Raw genomic sequence first — 17303 nt, 5'->3', positions numbered from 1 at the left:
CAAATTAAAATTAATTTTATTAGATTTTCAGTAATTAGCTTTTTTTGGATAAATGATTCACTATGCTTAGTTTTTAAATAAATAATATTTCTTGCATGTTTTCTTTTTGTATTTTTCTTATCAAAAGTATATGCAACAGTTGAAACAGTTTACTATTCCGTTATTTGATTTTTGAAGACCAGGATTTCATTTGGGCAGTCCTATTTATGGGGTAGAGAGAGAAGATATTTTTTAGTCTTGTTTATAGAGTAGAAAGAAAAGATTTTTTTTAATCTTATTTATAGGGTACTGAGAGAAATTTTTTTGTATGGATATATAATTTTACTTTTCATTTATTGTTGTGTTAACTTTGTTTAGATGAAATATAATATATATTAAATAGCGATAAAATTGAAAAATTATTGAATTTTAAATGAGAGTTAATGAAATTTAAAGTTTTTTTAGGCATGTGTGAAACATGTTAAAATTGACTTATAAATAGAACAAGAAAAATATATAGTAGTTCTTTTTCTCATATCTGTTCTTTCAAAACTATTCATTTGGTACCAATGGGGGTTGGTCCAAGTGGTAAACGGCTTGGTATCGTTTAAACGAAATCTTGAGTTCGAGCCTTAGCGTATGCAAAAATCCTTGTTGGGAGACTCACCCACCACAACCAGGTGCGTGACGCGGGTCGGATCCAGATATAATCGGAACAAATCACCAGTGAATTGGGTAGGCAATAACAAAAAAACTATTCATTTGGTTTCATGTGCATATCAACTTCTGCATGAGATTGTATGAAAACTGAGTTTTGGGTCCTCGCTCGTTTGGAGGGAAATGCATAATTATGTGAACGAAGGCAATATCCTTCAAGTATTTTGAAGTTGATAACGAGACAAAAAACCATCTAGGATTATGATTAGTTTTCTTGTGAAATTATTCAGAGTCACAATAAATACAAAAAGTGCACCCTTTTTAATTCTTAACTATGCAGTCTAATTATACATTAATGATACATTGATATGACCTGCATTATTAATAAGCAATGAAACTAATGACAGCATTGTGTCACAAGATGAGGGTGGTTACATGGATATAATGATGTCGTTGTGTTCCATTAACAATCATGTTTTTTTTTTGACAAAAATTAAAAAAAGTTTTTGGATAGATGATAAAAAATCTCGCTTAATAATTTTATTGAGTGTTTTTTAAAGTTTTTACTTGGCCAAAGTAAGTAATGGTTTTTTGTTACATATCATGATCAACACAATTTATTCATGAGTTTATTTTGTGTAACTGCTGGTCAAAAAAGTTTTGTATAATGCATAGAATTAGAAGCTCAAAACTCATAAGTACATCCCACAAGAAAAGGGTTAAGATATAATTTTAACAATAAATTTTACACCAAAAGTATCTAGCATCATTTAGTTTTAAAGGATGCAAAAGTAGACATAATGATTCAAAACTGGGGCAAATTAGCCACTCCCGTTAAGAGAACCAAATTGCCATTAGTTTTAGTTTGATGGGTTCCATTTATTGTGCACGTCATTTATGCAGTCCAATGGAAATGCTCCAGCTCTCTTTCCTTGGGTCCCACATTTTTTTTTCTTCCTCTCTTAGTTTGACTAACTTTTCGTGCCATCTTTCCTATTCTCTCTCTCTGTCACGTTTTCACTTCTGCGACTTACCTGCCCAACTCCTATCTCTCTCTCTCCCAATCTTAGTGCCCGTTTTCAATTTCATCTCTCTTTTCAGTTGAAATTCTTAAATCCTCTTGCAATAAGTTCATTCCTCTCAACAACATAGCTTCACTGAAGCTTTGATTCTGAAGATAACTTTGATGAAAAAGGAGGTTGATGATGGTGGGGAAGAAGAAGAGGGAAGAGGCTGTCAGTGGTTGAGAAGATGAAGATGTTGCTGGTGGTTGAGAAGGAACAAATGTTGACAATAGTTGCAGAGATGACCGAGAAGATCCACAACAAAAATGAGGGGAAAGGTGGACAATGGTGGCAGAAATGAGGGAAGAGGACAGTGTTATGGAGGGAGGAGGTCAATTATGGTATGATAGGAGAGGGAAGAGGCCGCTGGTGGTGGAGAAGATGAGGAGGTCATAGGTAGTGAAGAAGGGAGAGACACTGACGGTGGCTGCAAAGATGACAGACGATAAAAACAAGGGGGGGGGGAGGTGAATGGTGGTGGATATAGGGAAGAAGTATTGATTTTGTTTCTTGAATTTTCTGGTGTTTTGTTCTAGTGAGGGATGATGAAGAAGCATTGGTTGGCAAAAAAATCAAAGAAGGACTGATGAAGAAGAAAGAGCTCTGCGTTAATGGAGACAGATGGAGCAGTGTGGCGAAAGAGGGAGAAAAGAAGCATTTGAGCAACGTACACCAACTGGAAATGAGTGGGACCCACATTAGGGGGGGGAGAGACGGACGTTTGGCGCTGTTAACAACAATGGCTAGATTGCTCTCTTTTTAAGTCACATGTATTTTTGCACCTTTCAAAACTAAACAGTAACATATGTTCTTAACGTAAAATTTTGTTGTTAAAATTGCTATGTCTATTTAGCTAGCACACATGTTCGGATATTTAAAATTAAAATTAATACAGTACCGACTTTTTTTACTCAATATAAGACTTAAGATTTAATTGATTAATTTAAGAAAATTATATATTACTGTTACATGATTTTTTTAAAATAATTATAGATATCATTAGATCATATATCGAGTAAATTGGTTTAGAGGAAAACAATAAACATAACACTTTAAAGTATTTTGTTTAACTTTCTTAATTTTTTTAAATGAGTTAATTAGTTCTTATATTAAAGACATTAATCTCATTAAATTAGTTAATTAAGTCTTATATTAAAATTATTTAGTTTTTTTTTGGGGCACAAACTAATATTTCATTTGACTATGATATTTACAACAACCAGAATAGTACTCCCGGGGTTTTTAAATATAGGAGTCTGTTGAAATGTTAATTTAATCTTAAATACTACTACTTCCGATTTGTATATTCTACAAACGAGGTCTTATAATTAGGATCTGAGGTAGTACTATAAGATCTAAATTCATTGTATCCCCATGTTTTTTCCCAAATTAATTTTAACTTATAAATTGACATATTTTATGAGATTATGTTGCAATTTTTATAATTAATTAATTAACTTAACTTATCTAATCCATTTAAATTAGTTAAATAGTTTTTATATACTACTTCTACTTTTTAATATAAAATTTAATTGATTAATTTGAATAGATTAATTATTTTAGTCAGTTATTTATAATAAATATATATTATTTTTTTAAAAATATTTTTACTAATCAAATATATTATAAAAAAATAAAATAAAAATACAGTCGAATAAAGAGAAACGGTGGAAAGGACGGCGAGTATGTTGGGGAAGGTGCCCTGGCTGTGGCTGGTATAATTACTGCCTCTTCGTTCAGAGAGAACCCCAAACCGAGGTCCCAAGCGCTTCGCGTAGTGCTTTCTGTTGTTTTCTCGTACTTTCTCAGCAACCAAACGCTGAATAGATAAAGCCGGGGGAAATGGTGGATCAGATCCACACTCCGCCGCCCAGATCCGCCGCGGACCTCTTCTCGGATCCTCTCGATTCTCACCCGTTGTGGTTCAAGCCTGCGTCGTTTCTGTCCCCGGATTTCGATTCTGAATCGTACATTTCGGAGCTCCGTACTTTCGTCCCTTTCGACACTCTTCGTTCTGAGCTCCAGAATTACTTGTCCTCCCTCAATCACGAACTCGTCGATCTGATTAATCGTGACTATGCCGATTTCGTAAACTTGAGCACTAAGCTCGTCGATGTAGACGCCGCAGTGGTGCGAATGCGGGCCCCGCTGGTAGAGCTTAGAGATAAAATTGAGCAATTCAGGGGATCAGTGGAAGGTTCTCTTGTGTCCATGAAGAACGGGCTAAGGCAAAGATCCGAGGCAGCCTCAGCGAGGGAGACTTTGGAACTTCTTCTGGATACATTTCACGTGGTATCTAAGGTAAGTATTTTTGTCAGTGAATGAATGAGTTTTGGGCTATTTGCTGGAACTTCGTCTATAATCAGACATAACAGCGTTGTGAATCTTTAATATACAGCTTAAATGTATGGGTCGGGAATTTTTGCGGCAAATTTCCACTGAGCGTCGCACAACTTTTTCTCGTTTTAAGCTGTTAATGGACCTTATGAGTTGTCTCACGCCGGTCTTACTCGAGTCACAACAACCTGAAGACATGATGTTTTCTACTCGACTTAGTTAAGTTAAATGGAATTCGAAAGACTATAAGCTAGCAAAAAGTTTCACGATACGGATATTATTTTGTGTGCCCAGAGATGCAATTCCTTCAATTCTGTAGCAGAATGTTATAACCCTGATAAATCAGAGCATTTTGTTCTCAATTCTTTACTTGCATGGTTGTGGTATGAAGAGAAGATTCCTAGTTCTAATTTGGAACATTAAGTATTGAGATTGAAATAATTAATTTAAATAACATCGGTCCCGTCTCTTTTAAAGCGGAAGGAGTTGCCTCAAAGAAGCTACTCAAGACACCTTTCAAGCACTAGAATCTATTCATTTTAGGATCCAGTCAAACATGTCTAGTGCACTAATATTGTTTTCATAGTATTATTATATATTTTTCTTTTTCGCTTGATTCCAGGTTGAAAAACTAATAAAGGAGCTACCTAGTGTGCCCACTGATTGGTCAAATGGAGACGTAAATTTGGCGGAGAGAAACTCCATGAGTAATGGAATTTCTGTGCAACATGTTGAGAACGGCACCAGTGTCAGAGAAACTCAAAGCATGCTGCTAGAGAGAATCGCAAGTGAGATGAACCGGCTGAAGTTCTATGTCACACATGCGAAGGTTTGTTTTAATTTCCTTCACTTTGTTGAAGGTTTAAAAATGAAAGAAGAAAATTACTGAAATAACTGAGTGGAAAACTACAGATTGGAATGTAATGGAAGCTGAATATTTGGTAAAGGAATTAAAAATTGGTTTGAAGACCACACAACTCTATCCATATATAATTATGTTCTCTAAGCTTATCTTAAGTATAGATAATGTCATGGAACTATACGTTTGGGGTTTCTTTTTCCCCCTCCCTTAATTACTTACCTGGATGCGGTTCGTCTTTCTTGTCATTTCATCATTATGATGTGGTGTAAACTGCAGACCCTCATCGTTATGTACGTTTAACTTTGTTATGTTAAATGGTGGAAAAGCTTTTCAAAATTTGGTTGAGGTATGCCAAGAGTAAATGAGCCAAAATTTAGAGAGCCAGGTAGCTTATTGCCTGATATATGAAGTTAAAAACATGTTACATGTATGTGTGTATGTCTTGATCTTTATATCATGAGTTTTTAGTTTTTGAAATTGGCGACTCATTGTAGCTTGAAAACTCTAAGATCTGGACTATTTAATTGAGGGGAAAAACGGTAAAAGGATTTCTTGGTCTTGACTCTTAGACCTTTGTACATTCTGTGCTCATCTCTTTTTCTCAATTATGCCAGTACAGAACCTGCCTTTTATTGAAAATATGGAGAAGAGGATTCAAAATGCTAGCCTGATATTGGATGCAAGCTTGGGCCATTGCTTTGTAGATGGTCTAGAGCATCGAGACGCAACTGCAATATACAATTGCTTACGAGCATATGCTGCCATTGATAACACCAAAAATGCAGAAGAAATTTTTCGAACCACTATTGTGGCCCCATTGATACAGAAGATTATTCCACATGGACCTTCAGCCATGGCTGCTGAGTCATCTGCAGATGGACTTGACAGCGATTATGAGCAGATTAAGGAATGCATTGATAACAACTGTAAATTTTTATTGGAGATTTCTTCAGCTGGTACATATCTGTGTTCACTATCAATATGAACAATTAATTTACTGCATTAGCTATATATCCTTACTGCTGTATTCCTTTGTCTTTCTTGGTATTTAAAAAATTGAACTATTGAGTCGGCTGGACCATGAGTTATCTGTCTGTCTGGATTATAGAGTTGTTGAAATATGGTCGCGCACTTGTGCCATTGTTTTGGAAATACATCAAGCATATTCACCTATCAAGAACACAATGCCAGTGTCTAATATAATAGCAGTATACCTAGATTGGATTAAATCCGTCTGAGGTTTTTTCTTTGGTGCAGAAAATTCTGGGTTGCATGTTTTTGACTTCTTGGCCAATTCAATTCTCAAAGAGGTTCTCTCTGCAATCCAGAAGGGAAAGCCTGGTGCATTTTCTCCGGGAAGACCGACAGAGTTCTTGAAAAATTACAAATCAAGCCTAGATTTCTTGGCTCATCTTGAAGGTAGTTGTCAAAAGACTCAAATCTGCCTTCTTCATAACTCACTTCTTCCCCTTAAGATAAAAAAAATCGAGGCCTTCAATTTTGAAAGAACTTTGTTGTGTGAATGTGTTTGTGCATCTATTGATTTCATTTTTACATGTATTAAGAGATTTTATTTACTAAATTTTGTAACTTTGGATTTCATGCAAGGCTACTGCCCGTCCAGATCTGCTGTTGCTAAATTTCGTTCTGAAGCCATTTATTCTGAGTTCATGAAGCAATGGAATATCGGTGTATATTTCTCTCTGAGGTATTTTATCTGTTATAAGATGGTCATGGGTTTAAAGAACTGTTTTTTAGTGGCTGGTGACATGGAAATGATATCTGCATTTGCTTCAGGTTTCAGGAAATAGCAGGAGCTCTAGATTCTGTGCTTACAACATCCAGCCTCCTCCCTGTTCAAAATTCAGACCCTGGTGAAGCAAACTATCAAAATTTAACACTAAAACAAAGTGTCACTCTATTGGAGAGTTTGAGGTCGTGCTGGAGGGAAGACGTTTTTTTGCTTTCTTGTTCTGACAAGTTCCTTCGCTTATCATTGCAACTTCTTGCTAGGTCAGTTTAAACTGGAATGTTGCAAATTTCTGTTTACTCTTTACGGTATGATAACCAGATTTTCCTGAAATTTTACAGATACACTAATTGGTTGTCAAGTGGGCTGATTGCTCGTAAGACTGGGAACATAAGCACCAGCCCAGGGTCTGAATGGGCTATTTCAGCTGTTGCAGATGACTTTATTTTTGTATGCATCACACCTTGACTGTAGCGTACTTATTTACTTTCTGCTGGACATTTGTTTTTTGTTACAAGTTTTTTTAACATCTCTTTAGTCCTTACTCTGTTTGCTCTAGTAATACTTGATGAGTTATTTTACGCCAGAGTTTTCTGAATTAAGAATTAATAAATTGCTTAAAAAATTGTTTTAAAGGTAAGCTGTCCTTGGTAATGATTAGGATTTGTCATAGTTGGCCTTGACTACCGTATTTGTAAGATATCCATTTTAAACCCAAAAAAAATGATCTAAGGAAAAAGGCATGATCGTGCTTGACCTCCATTATAACAGATCCTAAATTCTGTGCAGATTATTCATGATATCAGATGTCTGGAGGAGCAGGTTGATGGTGATTTTCTTCAACACGTGCTTCAAATTCTATCTTCCTGTTCCTCTGATGTTCTTGAGCTGGTAAGGCAGAGCATTTTACAAGGTGGTAAATCATTAAAAGATTTGGAACCCTTAGTCATCAAAACAGTAGTGGAGTCACTTGTGGAGAAGTCAGTTGAGGTAAATTAATTTATCAAATTGTTGTTTTTGTTGTTGGATTTGGGTATATAATGTTTTCTAGAAATCTTTTTGCTTATGTATTTTCTTCCCTTTCCCTTTAATCCGTTCATTTACTCATTTTGGTTTGAAATTAATCTAGGACCTGAGACAGATGAAGGGGATAACAGCAACCTACAGGATGACTAATAAGCCTCTTCCTGTGAGGCATTCCCCATATGTTTCTGGGGTATTGCGCCCTCTTAAGGTATGCATTATTGTTCAATTATGGAAGTGTTTAATTATTAAGATATGCAGTATTGTTCAATTGTGTAATTTATTTATTTCTATTTTTGCTCTTCCACTGTGTGTTTAGCTTGATTAAGTTATGAGGATGATGATTTCTATAGGATTTTGATTCTGGTAGGTATTATTAATGCAAGCCACTTGCAGTTTTAACTGGTTGCAGTTATCTGGAACGGGAAATTTTATTATTTGATATATGCAGAAGATGATTTCTTTCTGTATTTGCAATCCCAGGTTAATCCTAGATGGTAGGAATAGCTGCTTTTGTGCCTCTTTTCTTATAACGGAATGGTTTATATATCTGTGTTTGGGAGTCAAGTGATGCTACATTTGTGCAAACTAATTTAGTGGATAAGATTTATGATTCATCTAGCAAGCAACCTAATATGGTATAGTGGACGGGATTTACGTCTAGCTTTTTTGGATAAACTCATTTCAATCATTATTCGGTAAATTGTGGACATTCCAATGTATTCCAGGCTTTTCTGGATGGGAAGAGGGCTGCAACATATTTGGCAAGTGAAGCCAGAAATAAAGTACTTACAGGCGCTGCAACTGAAATCACTGACCGTTATTACGAACTAGCAGCTGATCTTGTTAATGTGGTAAGTGTCCAAGGTCAAACAGCACTCTTGAATTTTTCGTGGATATTTAGAATCGTTCTAACAACCGGTGATCATGATCAGGCAAGAAAGACAGAGTCTTCACTCCAGAGAATTCGGCAGGGAGCACAACAAAGGCGGGGTGGAGCTAGTTCGGATGTCTCAGATCAAAATGTGTCTGACACCGACAAAATCTGTATGCAGTTGTTCCTTGACATTCAGGTAGCCACGACCACGATCTCTTCATTTCTTGCTTTCACTCCTGTGATGTGGGGGCATGTTGACTCTTGTTTGAATTTTCCAGTCTTTTTTTTTTTTTTTTTCCGGTTTGGTTTTTTGCCATAGAATTTTTCAGTCTACTAAACCTTACTTTTTAATTGCTGACATTTAAACTTCCTCTTTGCATATTTTCATCTCAGGAGTATGCTCGCAACTTGTCTGCGTTGGGGGTTGATGCAGTCAGTATACCATCCTATCGGTCATTGTGGCAGTGTGTGGCTCCTGCAGATAGGCAAAACACTATTAAATTTTAAATTTTTTGCACGTGCGGGTTATGCAGCCTAAGGTTGGTTTCTTGGTCGAGGATTTGTGTAATACAATTAGCGGCCTTTGCTTATAGTGTCTTAAAGGCCAACATATTTTACAGGTATCAACGTCGCAAATTCACCTTAATGATGAAATTGTGTTCCTCTTTGCGGTTTGTTTTCTCTTTCCTTATTCTTTCCCTTTTTCAGTGTTAAAAAAAAAAAACTAAGGACTGTTTGGAATAATTTATAAGTAATTTTTTAATCGTGATTTATGAAATACAAGGTAAGTATGTAAAAGGAGTTTTGTCTCGGTTTAAATCGAACATACTTATAAGTAATTTTTAATGCCATGCCAAACAGGCCTAATTTGTGTATGCCCTCAATTGGTATAACAAGGCATGGGTCCTATATATTCAGGGAACAATCTCTCTTTTAACATTTCTGCATTTGTGTGACTTTGCTACCACTTAAGAAACTTAATCTAATGTTTGGCCAACCAAAAAAAAAAGAAAAAACTTGATCTAGTAATTAAAATTGATATGTAATTAATTTTTGCCATTCTTTAGAATCCAAATTAATAATTAGTACTTATAATAAATAGTATTTATATGTAAGCAAAATAAACTTTCAAAAGTTTTGAATCCCATGCAATGCACGAGTAAATAAGTAGTTTGATTAACCACTTAATAAGATTTAACCTACTTATAATGTTATATGTATCTCAAAAGATGCAGCCCAAATTTATCTGCTTTGCTTGGTCATATTTGCTTTAGGCTGTAGCTGCCAGCGTGCCCCCATCAAATCAAAGGCATTTTTATTTCCATTCAATTTTTGCGCTTAAGGTTATGCTGATTGATATTTGTGCGGGTAAAATACCTTGAAGTAATTACCCGAAAAAGAATGCTTGAATTGCGTATAAAAAAGGTTCTCTTTTGAAGATAGTTGTTACCAAAGTTGGGTGAATGTTGGTGTTAAAACGTCAGTAGTTTGTTTAATTATGATCATTATTAATTGTTTAATGAAAATAATCAAAACAAGCATCATACGCATGTAAAGGAGTATATTCCCATGAGGGGTAAACCTACAATATAACTTCTCTCTTTTGAAGGGGGTGCATTTATAATACTAGGCCATTTAGCTAATGCAAGTGTTCTATCGTGATCGTTTAAAAAGATATGATTCGAGTTATTTTTTTTAAAAAAAAAATTTCCTTGACAACGATTAAGGGCGTGGTCCCTTAGAAGATCGAAGCATAGGCTTGCAGTGGCGGCAATTTTATTCATTTAGTGACGCCCGCTCTATTAATCTTCCCCTTAAGAGGAAGATATGAAATAATAATTGTTCAGTTACAGAAGCTCATCTCCATAAATAAATGCCTGCTACATATAATAAACAATTGAGGAGTTAAGAGTTGCCTTTAAAGAATACTCCTCTAATCTTAAATATAAAACCCTTATACAAGTGTGTATAAGGGTTTTATATTTAGGAACGGAGGAGTAATATAGGCATCCCACAAGTTCAGACCGTACCTTCTCAGTCATTGGGAATCGTCTTCTTTCCCCCTCAGTCTTTTTCTCTCTCTCTTTTACTCTTCAGTACCGAAATAGCGGTCTCCAAATTCTCCCAACCCTGGTATAACTCGAAACTCTTCATTTAGTCCAACTTCAATCTCCGAAGTGACTATTTTCAGGTATGGAAAACGTTTGCATACACGGTGTATTCCCTCAGGAGCCTGAAATCAGTGATAAAATATATAGCCGTGCGTATAGGAGGAACATAGGAACGTTAGGAAGGTAAATCCCATTTTCCTGGTTTCTAATATTAGAATCAACTTACGGAGATGAGGTTGAGGAATATTATGCGGGACTCCGGAACTCCATTTCGTATAAGAAGCTCAATGGCTTGGCTGGCAGAGTTACCTGTGCAAATCAATAGAAGGTTACCTGATTGTTTGGTCATTGAACCAGTGCTTACGTGCTAGTTACTAATCTATTATGCGGATGATATATGACCAAAAAAAATAAATGTGCTCAAATTTAGCTTCGTAATTAAGATAAATGGTTTGGTGTGAAACTAGAATTTTGAAGAATGATGTCAATCTACCAAAGCTATTTTGCACGCTCCACATGACACTCAATCGCGCAAATAAAAGCTTTCTATGAGAACTGAGTAACAATGCATATCCTTTTGACTATTGTGCGCGCGCCTGAATACAAAGAGAAAGAAATAGTATCCTGTTGTTGAAGTTAGAGGAAGCTAGAAAGCTCTTGTATATCTTGTTAATTTCATGTCTAAGAAGGCTAATCAGAGAGCAAATTTGTTGGCCAGATACTGCCATAAGTTAGTTGATGTTTTTTATACTACTTCCGGTTCTAATTATAAGAGCTAGTTGACTAATTTGAAAAAAAAAAAAAAAAAGTTAAGTTAGTTATTTATAATAAATATGTATTGTCTTTCCTAAAATATCCTTGCTAATTAAGTGTATTGGCTATAATTACCATTGTTAAGAGGACTATCTTGAAAAAAAAATACATAAATATGAGAGACAAAGCGAATTGGGGTCTTATATTTAGGACCAAAATATAAGTCAAACAAGGTCTTATATTAAGAACCAGAGGTAGTACATCTGATTAACCCCTACCTTAGTAAAGCAAGCTCATGGATGATGGGAAAAAAGGGTAAGGATTAGCTCCTATCCTCGTGTAAATTTTTTTTTTTTTGGAATATATGATTTAGTTTCTATTAAAGGAAGGGGTTAAAACAAGATACGAATCCCGTAAGTATTAAGAGGGTCCATGTGCAAATGAAGAACAACTATAATGAAGGTAGGACGCCTGTTAATAAATGAAAATAACAAAAAGATGATAAAAGATCTTATTAAGAGGAAAAGTAAAAAAGGAGGATATGAAAAAAAGATGATAATTCACCTGTACCAAGTACTGGGTCCAAAAGGAGAACATGTCTCTCTGAAATATCTTTCGGAAGCTTCTCATAAATGAGCTTATATAGAACAGAGAAGGGGTGGGGGGATTTGGGGGGGTAAGTGAACCAGTTCCAGAGAAATGCATAATACCAACCAATAACCAAAACAAAAAAAATCAAAAACAAAAACAAAAACAAAAGTTGACATGGGAACCCGTACCTGGGTCTCATCACCTCCTTCGTGGTGGATGAGAATTTTTCCTATTTTGATTCCTTTACAACATGCGCGCAAAGCATTCTCCATGCTTTCACCACTGAGACATTAAACCAACTTATACACAGTTTGTCTGCAAGATATACATATTTACTTTTTCAAGGAACAACTGAAATACTGAATCATCGAAAGTTCCTAACAATATCCAATCGTATGTACTAATAAGGTGAGGAGGAAGTTGACAAACATTATCATCACGTGAACTAGGATTATACTCTTCATGCTGCGTATAGGAGTGTAGGATGCACTAGTTGCGATTAAGTTCGTTCTTGTCAAATGATATTAGAAGGAAGAGTTTTAAAAGGACAAAATGATTAATGCTAATGACATGTCTGAAAAATTCACCACATGAGATTGAGAAATGATTGTCGAAAATATACACATATAAAAAAATGATGAAGTAGAGAAACGTTAAACTGTTTGAACAAGGAAATTACCTACGAATGACGGATACACCGCACAATCTCTTACAGAAATCGACGCCAGTGTAAATTGATCCTGGAACGGAATAACAACCAAAAATACTGTAGCAGTCTGAAGAAAGCAAAACGTAATTAAAACATTCGGTCATGTGATCAATGAACTACTGAAACTAACAACCCTTAGACGGACCTGTGGGTGTGATAACCTGCTTCTCTGTAAATGGCAAATGGCCGAGACCGTGTTCCAGTACCTGTGAAGTTAAATGCTAAAATTAGTTTGTAAATGGGTACATAAATCCTGTAGAAAGCATTTGATCATTATTTACCAAACGAATAAGCCGATCTGAATAAAAAACAAAGTCGTGCTTTGATATATTCTTGTCACGAATTAGAGTGTGCATGCCTCTGATCTGTGAGAGAGCTTCAACATTAGAAATGCATACACCATATATATCTCCGTGGGTAAACGAAGCAAAGAAAAGAAATATATTAAAAAGTTAAAAGGAAGGACAACGATGATGATGATGAAGATCACCTGGTACGTAGAATGGATAACATTCAAATTCGGATATATTTTGCAGAGGTTATGTTGGCCAAGCTTAGTGCGGATATGTTGAACGATCAAGTCAACTGCTACCACATTCTCTTTCCCACGAGGTATTATGATATCGGCATATTTTTTGGTTGGAAGAATGAAATCATCAAAGGCGGGCTTGACAAATTTTGAATACTGAAAATCTGAAAATCATTAAGAAGGTCTCGGTATCAGCCACTCAGTGTCACGTATCGGTAAAATAATATTTAGCACAGTAACATCAGCAGAAAAGTGCAGTCATTTAACTTTACAGCGACTGCCTTTCACCATAAATACTGCATTACAGACTTTATAGTGCTAATCTGTTTCTTCGAGACTTGTTATGTCCCACAGATGGGAGAGACATAGGACTTGGAGTTTTTCCTTTTTTGGGGTACAGACTTGTATTATTTAATTAACCCTTCCTGATCCCGAGTTTGTCCAACGATACGGAATCATCAGAGTAGGCGAAGAGGTATCATGTATGTATCGTTCCTGAAGGTCGATAGTAATTTTTTTTTTAAAAAAATATATCAGTGTATAAATTGACAGATTTCCAAATACGCAAAATAGTTTTATTTTCTCAAATGATAGTCCTGGTATCTGCCAGTATGATCAATTATAGCCCCTTGGGGGGGGGGGGGACTTGCCTGTTCCAGTACCGACTGCATATCTCTGCCCCTGTCGACGGTATCCCGTCTTATTCTGCGGGCAAGCCTTACATCAGCATCTACATAACACGCAAGACAACAAAAACAGAGGATATTAAATCTGTTGAGAGCATTTCTACTGAGAACAAATTGAACAACTTGCTGGCACGTATCATCTCAAAGTATCTTCCACAAAGGTACTAGACAAGATCAAGATCACAAGCTCACGGCGTACAAGTAGACATGAGAAACAATTCTTCTCCTTACTGGACACGCATTTTCCTTAACCCAACCCAAATCAATAAGGTGCCCTTCAAACATAGATGAAGGAACAAAGGCTAACATATCAATTTGTCCCTTACGACTCTTTCACCAGGACTCGAAGACGGCCACTCAGAAGAAAATCCATGATAATAAAAAATCCAAAAGATAACAGATAGTGAACTCAGTATTAAACATCGTGCCCTATGAATTTCAGCCATTAAGTGCACTGTTGAAAGCTTGAAGCCTAGGCTGTTCTAATATCCTTGTCCTCCCCGCGTAAGTGCACAGCTTAGGCTGCAATGTTTTGCAGATGGAAGGATTACAAATTTGCATAGAGCTCAGAAGTCGTTGCTAAGTGAAATGGAAATGCTTTCTATGAAGTCTTAAAAGTTGTACTCAATGGATTGCAACCAAACAAGGAGAAGACAGAGCAAGGTACAATACAACCTAAGGGTTATGTATGCTGGACCTTTAGTGAATTTTGAATAGCTTGTATACAAAATTTAACCTGCTTGGATTTATTTAACTTGTGATTGGTAGTAGAATAACTCGAAACCATATCAAGATGGGGGAAAAGAAGACCTGTATCGACAAAGATTTTCATATTCATCATGTCGCGCACACGTTGCTCATGAAAAACCAATATGCCCTCCAAAATGATTACTTCAGATGCATTGACCTGCCCAATAGTGAGCCCAAAAAAGGGAGGGGGAATCAGGCCTCTGTCTGCATTTTAATTTAATTTTGCAAGAGCATAGCACCTCCAATAATTTGTTGTGAAAAAACATATGGTGACTCATACACTATGCAATTCTCTTGCTAGAAATATGATTTCAAGCTTGTCGGTTTGTTTGTTTTCTGTATAAATAGACGGGCAAGTAATGGAATCAACTGTTAGGCAACAAGTCTGAGAATAATTGACACTAACACCCGAATTTAGGTTAAAATGTGAGAAAACTACCTGCGTATATTTTTCAGACGACCGCTGATGTGTCTTAAAATCATATACTGGCACATGAACAGACTGTCCAGATTTGAGCTTGCTGATACACTTCACAAGTTCCTCAGTATCAAAGGCGTCTATAGAAACCAAAATAGAAGCATCAGAACTGATTTCAGAATCAGTATCAAAATAAAGTTTAAGGTCAATATACCAGGATGATCAAAATTATATTCATGGACGCGTTTCAACTCTCTCTCTGTCAAACCACGGTAGAATGAGTCCTACAAGAACAACATTTGATTGATTAGAAGGCTAAAAGCTCGTTTTTAATCCCTGTAATCAGGCATAGAAGCACTAAGTGGCAACGAAGAAATTAAATGATTTCGTTCATCATTTACTCATAGCTGAGCAATAAAGTCCAGTAATTATAATTGCAAAAATGGCTGGACCAAACTGGAGAAGATTCTAGAATATACCAGTGACTGACCTGACAGACTCAATATACCAGGATGATCAAAATTATATTCATGGACGCGTTTCAACTCTCTCTCTGTCAAACCACGGTAGAATGAGTCCTACAAGAACAACATTTGATTGATTAGAAGGCTAAAAGCTCGTTTTTAATCCCTGTAATCAGGCATAGAAGCACTAAGTGGCAACGAAGAAATTAAATGATTTCGTTCATCATTTACTCATAGCTGAGCAATAAGAGTCCAGTAATTATAATTGCAAAAATGGCTGGACCAATTCTACTGGAGAAGATTCTAGAATATACCAGTGACTGACCTGACAGACTACCACCACTCTATGATCTTGCAGTTGTTGAATGATCATGTCACACACAGAGGTCTTGCCTGATGCCGTACCTCCAGAGACCCCTGTTCAATTGCCAGCTTGTAAATCAGGGTGCACAAAAATATCACATATAATTGAGTTTGTCCCTTAAAATTTGTGTAGTGGCAGAGAAAATGTTGGAAAGCTGGAGTGAGTAAAAATTTGAGTAAGAACGTTTCGTACATTCAGACTGTCCGAAAGAGAAAAACGCAACGAAGTAATGACACCGATAAAGAAACAGAGACGAAACAAGCATACAAGCTACTAAGCTAGCCAAAGCACATCGAGATCCTGGTATTTCAGTACGAACAAGAGCATTGCACTTTATCCTCTTTTTTTGTTTTTGTTTTTTTTTGTTACCGAGAAAGCAGGGCAAATTAAGACTTCTCATTTAAGCTAGAAAATCAGTTTAAGGCATTGGTTTTGTTCATGTACTTTCCAGAAAAGTCAAATGAATGCGCATGATCCAGAATTATTGAGAACATCGAAAATTGCGAGAAACGGAAGATCGGAATAATATCAGTGCTTATATATGCATACCGATCACAAATGGCTGCGTAAGGCCAACGAGACCGTCATCAGTCGGAGATAAAAATGAAGAAGACGACGTCGTCATGGAAGGACGCCGACCAGAGAAATGAGCGGCGGAGGTAGACTCTATCAGGATGTCCATTGTCGTCGACGGCAGCGTCCCAGTTTCTTCTGTCACGGCCAATATGCGTCCCTCCCGCGAGTCTCGTCTCTTATATATGCGTATGCGTGTTCTTGCGCTCTAATTCAACTCTTCACTTTTTCTTCTTTAAAAAAAAAAAAAAAGAAATTGGATCCTGTGCAAACTATTTCTATATTATTCACTAATAAAGTTTTTAAATTAATATAGTAAGATTTCAACTCAATACACGGGACAAGTTCTGAAGTTCTTCGCAACTCAACTGAAAAATGTAGATTTGGGTCCAAAATAAAAGCTTGATGGGCTACATGGTCTTTTAATTAAACTGATAACATTATTCAACTGCTGCGTTAGAAAACAAATATTTTAAGCGAATATATCTCTATTATCGGCATTAACTGTTTATGATTAAGTGTTAGCAACTATTCTTTAAAATTAATTAATAATTTCTCAATGCAGGATATCGTGTAATTTAATAAATCATCTTAGGTGGAAACAAATATTGGCGGGTCACATGCCAACATAAAAAATTGGGTAAAAACTAATTTTCAGAAATTTATGGTTCAACCAAATTTTGTATGATTTGATGGAAAGTGCGAGTTGAATTAAAAGTTCATCATTCAGTGAATCTAATGCCAATTTGTTTTAGAGAATATCTCTTAAGTGTTGTTGGTAATTTGTACATTATAGAGACAGAAAT

General features: G+C 36.0%; 2 protein-coding genes across 5 annotated transcripts; one reads left to right on the top strand and one right to left on the bottom strand.

The window, feature by feature from the left end:
* The first annotated feature begins 3423 nt into the window (after nucleotides 1–3423).
* Nucleotides 3424–9464, top strand: LOC114723097 (conserved oligomeric Golgi complex subunit 2). 2 transcript variants are annotated; one of them, XM_028909247.1, is made up of 13 exons: nucleotides 3424–4001; nucleotides 4660–4866; nucleotides 5519–5855; nucleotides 6157–6318; nucleotides 6508–6607; nucleotides 6697–6912; nucleotides 6991–7099; nucleotides 7439–7639; nucleotides 7779–7883; nucleotides 8401–8526; nucleotides 8608–8745; nucleotides 8943–9088; nucleotides 9170–9464. In XM_028909247.1, the coding sequence occupies exons 1-12, from the start codon at nucleotides 3543–3545 to the stop codon at nucleotides 9054–9056; spliced, it is 2274 nt and encodes a 757-aa protein (XP_028765080.1). In that variant the 5' UTR covers nucleotides 3424–3542; the 3' UTR covers nucleotides 9057–9088; nucleotides 9170–9464. The 2 variants fall into 2 exon arrangements, with proteins under 2 accessions (XP_028765080.1, XP_028765079.1); XM_028909246.1 differs by having other exon boundaries at nucleotides 8943–9424.
* An 879-nt stretch (nucleotides 9465–10343) lies between these two features.
* LOC114723098 (uridine kinase-like protein 2, chloroplastic) lies at nucleotides 10344–16636 on the bottom strand. 3 transcript variants are annotated; one of them, XR_003738210.1, is made up of 15 exons: nucleotides 16474–16636; nucleotides 15886–15977; nucleotides 15605–15674; nucleotides 15118–15236; nucleotides 14739–14835; nucleotides 13905–13972; nucleotides 13204–13398; nucleotides 12995–13078; nucleotides 12859–12919; nucleotides 12684–12744; nucleotides 12193–12286; nucleotides 11978–12050; nucleotides 10887–10969; nucleotides 10580–10782; nucleotides 10344–10426 (listed from the first exon to the last, which is right to left on the bottom strand). XR_003738210.1 is itself a non-coding variant. In XM_028909248.1 (14 exons), exons 1-14 carry the CDS (start codon nucleotides 16604–16606, stop codon nucleotides 10636–10638), a joined length of 1377 nt encoding a protein of 458 aa, XP_028765081.1. In that variant the 5' UTR covers nucleotides 16607–16636; the 3' UTR covers nucleotides 10444–10635. The 3 variants fall into 3 exon arrangements, 1 of the variants encoding a protein (XP_028765081.1); XM_028909248.1 differs by lacking the exon at nucleotides 10344–10426 and having other exon boundaries at nucleotides 10444–10782; XR_003738211.1 differs by lacking the exons at nucleotides 15605–15674; nucleotides 15886–15977; nucleotides 16474–16636 and adding an exon at nucleotides 15311–15376.
* Between the last annotated feature and the right edge of the window lie 667 nt (nucleotides 16637–17303).

Source organism: Neltuma alba, unplaced genomic scaffold (genome assembly GCF_004799145.2).
Source record: "Neltuma alba isolate B1F8T4 unplaced genomic scaffold, ASM479914v2 tig00012124_pilon, whole genome shotgun sequence".
NCBI lineage: Eukaryota > Viridiplantae > Streptophyta > Magnoliopsida > Fabales > Fabaceae > Neltuma > Neltuma alba.
The sequence above is the reverse complement of the archived record's forward strand: the minus strand, read 5'-3'. Positions and strand labels throughout refer to the sequence as shown.

Bases quoted from the DNA above. Each gene is read 5' to 3' on its own strand.
- LOC114723097 (XM_028909247.1), top strand. From the start codon at position 3,543: ATGGTGGATCAGATCCACACTCCGCCGCCCAGATCCGCCGCGGACCTC. The intron at 4,002-4,659 runs GTAAGTATTTTT...GCTTGATTCCAG, and splicing joins CATTTCACGTGGTATCTAAG to GTTGAAAAACTAATAAAGGA. The intron at 6,913-6,990 runs GTCAGTTTAAAC...GAAATTTTACAG, and splicing joins TCATTGCAACTTCTTGCTAG to ATACACTAATTGGTTGTCAA.
- LOC114723098 (XM_028909248.1), bottom strand. From the start codon at position 16,606: ATGGACATCCTGATAGAGTCTACCTCCGCCGCTCATTTCTCTGGTCGG. The intron at 13,079-13,203 runs GTGATCTTCATC...GCTCTCTCACAG, and splicing joins TTATCCATTCTACGTACCAG to ATCAGAGGCATGCACACTCT. The intron at 12,287-12,683 runs GTAATTTCCTTG...TTAATGTCTCAG, and splicing joins GGTGTATCCGTCATTCGTAG to TGGTGAAAGCATGGAGAATG.